The sequence below is a fragment of the Lolium rigidum genome, chromosome 6 (genome assembly GCF_022539505.1).
Source record: "Lolium rigidum isolate FL_2022 chromosome 6, APGP_CSIRO_Lrig_0.1, whole genome shotgun sequence".
Taxonomy (NCBI): domain Eukaryota; kingdom Viridiplantae; phylum Streptophyta; class Magnoliopsida; order Poales; family Poaceae; genus Lolium; species Lolium rigidum.
The window spans coordinates 29,136,091-29,144,511 of NC_061513.1; the positions used below are offsets into that span (position 1 = coordinate 29,136,091).

At 45.2% G+C, this 8,421-nt stretch overlaps 1 protein-coding gene across 1 annotated transcript; it reads right to left on the reverse strand.

Annotated features, from left to right (window-relative positions):
- Nucleotides 1-5,058: 5,058 nt before the first annotated feature.
- Nucleotides 5,059-6,390, reverse strand: LOC124666478 (glucan endo-1,3-beta-glucosidase, acidic isoform-like). The gene is made up of 2 exons (XM_047203825.1): nt 6,285-6,390; nt 5,059-6,181 (listed from the first exon to the last, which is right to left on the reverse strand). The coding sequence occupies exons 1-2, from the start codon at nt 6,358-6,360 to the stop codon at nt 5,247-5,249; spliced, it is 1,011 nt and encodes a 336-aa protein (XP_047059781.1). The 5' UTR covers nt 6,361-6,390; the 3' UTR covers nt 5,059-5,246.
- Nucleotides 6,391-8,421: the final 2,031 nt, after the last annotated feature.

Genomic DNA, 8,421 nt, shown 5'->3' on the forward strand with positions numbered 1-8,421 from the left:
CTTCCTCCTTCATGGAGGAACTTTGCTACTACTTCTCTAAAGCATAAGTGGCAAGAATTTTCGTTTTGGATCTTGGGTCTCTTCATGTGAAAGAAAATGTGACGACAATGGATACACATGCTCAAGGATTTGAGGTAGATTCTAGTGGCAATGTGGTATAGAGGAAATACCTCAAATCCCACAAGTTCAAGAACAAGACCTAATATGAAGGCAAAGGCAAGTTTTGTGGCAAGAACAAAGTCTCACACTCAACCAATCTTAAGAGAAAGTATAAGAAGAAAGGCACTTTCCACGTCTGTGGTGATCCTGATCATTGGGCTCCTAACTACCCAAATCTCTATGACAAGCGTGGGAGCAGCGGCAAGTCCGCAAATGTTGTTATATGGTGGTGATACTAAGTTAAAGGACGAAGTGTACGTTTTTTATTTCCTAATTTTCTTTCAGTATATAGCTCTCCTGGTTGGTGGATAGACATGGGTGCCAATACACATGTATGTTCTGATATTTCCATGTTATCTTCTTATCAGGTCGCAAGGACTTCCTCTGCGCTTATGGGAAACAGCGCACATGCTTCCTTTCATGGCGTTGGTATGGTAAATCTGAGGTTTATTTCGGGAAAGATCGTCCAGCTGAAGAATGTGCAACATGTTTCCTCCATAGGTAAGAATCTCATCAGCGGATCAATTTTATGTTGAGGTTGGTTTAAGTTGGTTTTTTAGTCCAATAAAGTTGTAATTTCTAAGTATGGTCAAATATTTGGAAAGGGTTATGAGTGCGGAGGCTTGTTCCTCTTATCTTTGTCATACTTATGTACTCAATTTATTAATGATGTTTCCAATGATAGTGAGTCCAATATTTGGGATTCAGGACTTTGTCATATTAATTTTGGATGCATGACTCGGCTAGCCAATAAAAATTTATTTCCAAAATTTAATATTGTCAGAAGTTTCAAGTGTAAAGTGTGTGTGCAAGCTAAGCAACCTCGCAAGTCTCACAAAACTATTGAGGTAAGTGATTTTGCACCGCTGGAACTCATACATTCATTCAAATCTTTGTGAAATAAATTGCGAGTTGACAAAAGGTGGAACTAGATAGTTCATGACTTTAATTGATGACTCCACTCATTACTATTATATGTACCTTCTGAATTCTAAAGATGAAGCTTTTAATCACTCCAAAATCTATAAAGCTAAAGCACAAAACCAACTTGATTGAAGGATTAAACGACTTATGTCTGATCGTGGTGGAGGGTATTTTTTCAATGAGTTCGATCCATGAGAGGATGCCTCTCTATTCACATCAGTCCAATAGGGTGGCCGGAAGAAAGAATTGTACACTAATTGATTTGGTTAACGCCATGTTAGACAAAAACATTATTCATTTTGAGGAATGGCAAAGCAAATTTGCAGAAACTATCCTACTTACGAACTTGGGGTTTTTTGGGAAAGTAAATGTGCTAATACCCAAGAAGCGCAAGATTGGGCCAAAATCCGTGGATTGCGTTTTTTAGGTTATGTTTTTCATAGTATTGGCTATAGATTTTCATAGTGAAACCTGAGGTAACCGACGTTCATGTTGGTACAATTATGGAGTCGAATAATGCAACTTTCTTCAAGGACATCTTTCCCATAAAAGGCACATCTAGCTAATAAATTAAGAGATGTCTTTTCTCCATAACTCATGACATCTTAGACCCCTCGTATACATCTCGAGGGCGTCTCTTCCGACTTGTTTTTTCATATCTAATCTAGAGGAGATCCATGGGGGCTACTAGACTTCTTATCCTCTCTCGGTCCATGTCTAGTCTAGAGTTTCTACATGACCGGACAAGCCTCAAGAAGGTGGACCAAGGGTTGATCCAGATGGAAAAGAGGGGACGTGCCATGTTTGTGGAAGCCATGCAGGAGAAAGAAGAAAGGGAGAATAAGATCAAAGAGGAACAAGGTATAATCAAAGTCTTCAATAAAGAAATGTATGATTGAACTCTCCAATAAAGTCTTAAATAAAGCATACACACTTTATACTTTCGTGCCAATTACATTTCACAAGGTTTTCTTAGGTGAGGATTACTCCTCTACAAAGATACCATGCAAAAACCTAAGTATTTAACGAGATCTTAATTTTTCAAATCCTTTTGTTATTATCACCTGGCACCTCTTGCTAGATTAATGTTGTATACATGGAACCCATAGGGAATTGACCACTATCATGTAGACTTCATCAAAATTCATCGGCCCCTTGCGTCAACTCGGACCAAATCTAGACACTCGCAGACAAAGCATTACATGATGTCAACCTAGGATGAGCTAGATCTCTTTTGAACGATACAATTGTCGTGGAAGTCTCCAACACCTTAGTGATTGTATAGCTTTTGCAACTCACAATATTTTATAGCGATGTATATTGTTATCGGAGTGTATCATTACCCCACTTATCCTCCCAAAATCTAAGTTATGAGTCATCCTTTATTTTGAAACAACCATATGGGAAGAAGTATTTTATCATCGACATTAGGCCAGTCATAAAATGCGATCCTCTAGATTTCCAGTACACATGAGAGAGTTCATACAAGCCTACATACTTCCTTTTTAGAAGAGTTTGCCATAAATTGTTTTCGGTAATAAGCTTAAATAGCCAATTACCTTGGAGAGCTCTATTCTTGATTTCAAGGACATGAATTCCAAGTCCTTCTTGATCTTTTGGGTGACATACTATATTCCATTTGTGCCATCGATACTTATTTTTTCCACTATCTCCTGGTTAAAAGAATCTTGACGAAAATAATCTAATATTTGTAAAATTCGTTTGGGTAAACAGAAGAAAGAAATCATTTATAGTACAATATTGCTTAGTACTGAATTTATGAGCACTAATCTTCCACCAATAGATAGTAGTATTACTTTCCAACTACTTAATCTTTTTTGTAGTCTTTCCTCGACGTGTTTTCTAAAAATACTTGTATGCCTCCGAGAATGTATTGGATGCCTAAATAGCTAATATGGAATTGGCCTTGTACACAACTCAAAAGTTCGGCATAAAGAGTAGCCTCGTCCCGAACATCACCGAATTAGAAAATTCAAGTTTATGGAGGTTTATTTTGAATTTTGAAAGCTTCTCCAAAGCTGATAAAAAAAAAATAGATCTCTCTCAGTGTCATGCTCCATAAAGAGAATCATATCATCAACATATTGAAGCAGATAAAGTCCACCATCCACAAGGTGTGGAACTACTCCTTCTATTTGACGATCATTTTTTGTGTGCTCTATAATTATAGCTAACATATTAGCCACTATATTAAATAGCATGGGTGATAATGGATCGCCTTACCCTAACCCTTTTTCTGTTTGGAAGTATCTGTCAACTTCATCATTAACTTTAATAGCACACTTCCTTTGAAAAAAGTAATGAATTAGACCACTCATTAGAAAACCTTTCATTTCGAGAGTTTGTTGTACAAAAGACCATTTGAATTTATCACGAGAATTTTTCATAGTCAATCTTTAATGTTACCTGGTCAAAAAAATTATATGTAGTTCATGAACTGTTTCATGCAGGGTAACTACCCCATTTAGGATATCTCTTCCTTGCATAAAAGCAAACTAAGTGAGGCGAACCACATGGTCAGCCACCGAATTCAACCTTATTGTTGCAGCTTTCGTAAATATCTTGAAGCTCACAATAATAAAACTTATAGGCTTGTATTGTTAGATCCTTTTTGCTTCCTTAACTTTTGGCAACCAAATTATTTCACCGAGTTTTAGACGAAAAAGGTTTAGTTGTCCAACATGAAGGACCCTGAACAACTCCGAGCATGTCGGACTTAATGATATCCCGTAGTTCGATAGAACTCAGCTGGGAAACCATCCAGTCCTCGAGCTTTATTGTGTTCCATTCGGAAAACTATCTTCTGTTTTAAATTCTTCATATGTGTATGGTACATTAACATGGGCATTTTCCACATTGGAAACATGGGAAATGTCAACTCTGTAGGAGACGCATTCATCGATAAGTTTCCTTCTTCCAGATCCCTAACAGATTTTGATAGTACTTTGTTATGTATGATTTTAGTTGTTCGTGTCCTTCAATCATATCTTCATCCTAAATAAGAGAGTGAATACATTTCTTTTTTTGTCCGCCATTTATGACACTATGAAAGTATCTTGTATTCGAATTTCCTTCCAAAATAAATTGGACTGTTAAATATTGACACCATTTGAGTTCCTCTTCTCGCAATAGACTAACAATCTACACATTTAATTGATTTTTTGCTTCAATCTCTTGCGTGAACAACGGTCGTATTTCTGTGAAAGCCTCGAGCTCGTCAATAATGGACGAATCAAAGCTTCTCAATTCTTGGTTTCCTAGCGAATTCCTTGCCATCCTCCAACTTATTTACGCAATGCACATATTTTATTGTTCCACCTTTAGATAGGATTACGAACGACTACAGTTTTCTCCCATATGTTTTTAACCATTTAAAAAAACTTCACGATTTAACCTTCCAAGCTTAAACTTGAATTGGCGTTTGCATTGTGGTGTAGGCATTCAAACTTGATAATTTGAGGAACTATTGGGAGACTCGGAATTAAGCTCATTCGATTAAGAATTCGCAAAACCATTAAACAAATGCAGCAAGAAATAAAACAAGATTAAAGCTACAGCCCTAACCATGATATTTTTAGAGGCACTTCAATTAAAGATACCTATTTTTAGAGGCACAAAGTTAAATGCCTCTAAAAATACCTATTTTTAGAGGCACTTCCATAAATGCTCCTAAATATGGTACAGTATCTTTGGTGGCACTTCACTTAAAAAGCCTCTAAAAATAGCATTAATAGAGACACATTTGTCTAAATGCCTCCAAAAATCATTTTAAGAGGCAGTTTCGTAAAGTGTCAACTGAAAATGTCCCTAAAAATCAGCTCTCCCATAATGCTAGCGATACTCCCGTGATTGCATCACATAATAGTCACTTGAAATAAAATGCTGCATGCATCAGTCCATCGAGAAGCCAGAGATAATCTCATTTCCAAGAAAAAAAACATAACAGTCACTTCCTCAGCTGATTTGACACAACATATCCCAAATGTGCAACTCATTATTCATCTCGAGTAGATAACTTATTTAAGCGCTTGCCTTACGTGCAAGGAAGCTTTGGCGTTCTTACATGCACCTTATTCAAATTCAGAAATTATTAGGCAAAATGGTCCGCATCTTGCCACTACGTACGTATCGATCTGTTCCATTTAGAAGTTGATGGAGTAGGCCGGCGATTTGTCTGAGTTGAACAGCCCAAAGTGTCTCTCCGTCTCAAGCCCGGTCTTCCTGTTCTCGTTGAACATGGCAAATATGTACGTCTCGATCCTCCCGGGCCTCTTGGGCGTCCCATTCCCGACGTGGTTGATGAGGTTCTGGTTGTACGTCCGCGCGTTGCCCGTGGTCGCGGCCGCGTCGCCGGCCGATGGCCACCCGCTCTCGGAGACCACGATGGGGACCCTCCCGGCCCCGGCGCTCTCGAGCGCGGAGTACATGGTGTCCACGAGCGCGTCGAACAGGTTCTGGTAGTCCTTGCCGCTGCCGTCGTCGTGCACCACCGTGCCCGGCGCGGTGAAGAGGGCGTACTTGATGTCGATGCTGGGCGTGCCCTTGTAGGCGAAGTAGGGGTATATGTTGGCGAGCAGCGGTGCGCCGGTGCTGGCGAGGTATTGCGCGATGGGCGGCATGTGGGAGCCGTCGGAGCTAGAGAAGGTGCCCTTGGACGGAGGGAACCCTTGGGTGACGCCCGACTGCACCGCCGTGGACACCTTGATGCCGCCGAGGCCTGCGGCGGAGAGCGCGGCGTTGACGTTCTTCATAGCCGGGAGGATGAACTGCGTGTCGCTGCCGGCCACCTCGTTGCCGACCGTGATATACCTGATGGTGAGGCCCTGGTAGGCCTGAATGTTGGCCTTGACCCAGGCGGCTGCGTTGGAGGTGCTGGCGGCGAGGTTGCGGAGCTGGTCATTGCCCGTGTCGATAACGAGGTTGATGCCGCTGCCGCTCAGTGCCCGGAGGGCGTTGCTGTCGGGGAAGTAGATGCGCATGCCGGTGATGCCCTTGGATCTGTAGAGCTGCACGACGTCGCTCGCCGAGGGCAGGCCGTCGCCGATCACGCCGTAGCACACGCCGATGGACTGGACAGCTGTTGGTTGATGGATCGATTAATTTGAGAACCGGCAACTATTTTTTACTGAAGGAAATAATTGCACTAGCCCTAACCACGGCTAGAGAGAAATCTGGATTACCTGCCGGAATGGAGGCGAGCACGCCGAGTGCCAGCGCCACCGTGAACACGTAGGCAGCAGCGCGATGCCCTGCCATCTTAACTGATGTTCGTGCAACCAAAGAGTGTATAGCTCTCTGTGTATCTGCTAGGTCACTGCGTGTGCCTTTTGCATGGATTGCACCAAGCATTCAGCCCATATATATACACAGAAGCTACCTGTTCGACAGGGCATCCGTTCCCAAGTTCCACGATGGGCTCCCAGTTTCCACGCTACCGGACCAATACGTAGACATCCAGCCGGCCGGCGTGCTTGACCCATCCCAGTATCCCACGCCGTTTGGTCCGAGCTTGGAACCATATATCAATACATGGAGGTCGCCATCCGGTTCGGCCACAAACATCACCCGTACGCGCGAGGTCATCCTCTAATCGCGGCACGCGCGTGTATGTATATGTACCGAAATTCTGGACGAAACAGCTGTGTGCTAAGTCGTCCGGCTCGTGGAATTCCAGCATACCTCACGGAATTCGCCCGTTTTATGGGTAGGCTCATAATGGCTTCCAGCAATTCTTCCAAGTTCGAATCTGGCGGCGCGTGCATTATTCAGACTGTGGTGGTGCCAGCGGCGACGGGCTAGGTGGCACTGTGGCAGTGACCATGGTGGTGCCGGTGGGCGGTCGATGCCCTACTCATACGTCAGTGATCCTCTCCTCTCGGCGGTGGTGGCTCTAGCCGGTGGCTTCCAACTTTATCCACCATCTCCAATCTAGCTCCGTCAACAGGTCGCGGTGAATGGCTCGGGCTGAAGCCCTTCTTGGCGGAGGTCGAAGTTGAATGCGGCGAAGCCTGCGGATGCCGTTTCCTTCCTAAGATGTGTCCATGGCATTTACCGTGCTAGATGCTAGTGAAACCCAAAAGGTCTGGTGACTAGACTAGGTGATGGCGGCATCACGGTGTCGTTATCTTCTGGAAGATGTCGTCTAGGCAATCTTGGGAGAGGCCTATGCGACAATTGGAAACTATGCCAGTGTAATGCATTGCCTGAGTTGATGATACCTTCGATCCGTAATACTGGATATTTTTTCGAAAAAGGGGAAATCGCCCCAGCTTCTGCATCCAAGGGATGCACACGGCTTTTTATTAGATTATTCACAACACCTTACAAGGGCAATACAAAAGATCAAACTCGAAGCCACCTCGCTAAACCTACAGAGGGATGAAGGGGGTGACAATTCACCAACTCGCATCAACCAAAAACCAAATGCCTTCCCAGGCCGCCCAATAGCAGATGAGAAACACATCCAGTCAAGCAGACTCCCAGCACACGCCAACGCCTACGCCATAGAAGTTGCTACCGCCGTCTTCCTCGATTCCATCTTCAAGAGAGATCATCGTATCGACCATGCCAGGCCTGCCATCGATGCCGCCACGGCGCCAGACGACTCCACCATCCTGCGCGAGACCATCACACTGCATCCATCCCGAGACACCACAGCACCATGCCGCGGCGACTCGAGGACACCGACACAGCCAAAGCACACCGCTCCACCTCAGCACCACCGCCATCCAATGTCTGCTCCAAAAACGATGCCCCCAACAGGGAGGACGGCGTTGCGCGCCGCCATCGTCCGATCCGGAAGACCCGGGTCTAGGATTTCCCCCGGAGCAGCCCAGGCGAAGAAGCGCAGGCTGCAGAGACAATGCCTTCAACAAGGTAACGACGAAACACGCCGCCATCATCCGCCATGACCGAAGTCTGGCCGGCTTTCACCGGCAGCTGCGCCTCGCCATCGGGGGCTAGGCGACAGATCGCGAGATCCGCCACGGCTAGCCACACAACTAGCCGATCTCCTCCGGTGAAGGAGAAGACCACCACCGCGGTGCCACGGACAGTGGCACCAGACGCCCGCCACCTGCCACCAGGTCGACGGCGTCACCACCATCCAGAGCCGCCGCCCTTGGTGCCGTGGTCCCAAACCTTGAGGAGGAGCAAAGCGAGATCCGTCTCCATCACCGCTGGCCCGGCGAAGCCGAGGCTAGGACGGAAGGAGAGGATCGCGCCGCCAAGTTCCGGGTTCTCCGCTGCCCCCATCACCGCCCGCCCGAAGGCCGCGGCAATGAAGAGGAGAGCCGCGCCCAGATCATGGCCACGCCG

Bases quoted from the DNA above. Each gene is read 5' to 3' on its own strand.
- LOC124666478 (XM_047203825.1), bottom strand. From the start codon at position 6,360: ATGGCAGGGCATCGCGCTGCTGCCTACGTGTTCACGGTGGCGCTGGCA. The intron at 6,182-6,284 runs GTAATCCAGATT...ATCAACCAACAG, and splicing joins GCTCGCCTCCATTCCGGCAG to CTGTCCAGTCCATCGGCGTG.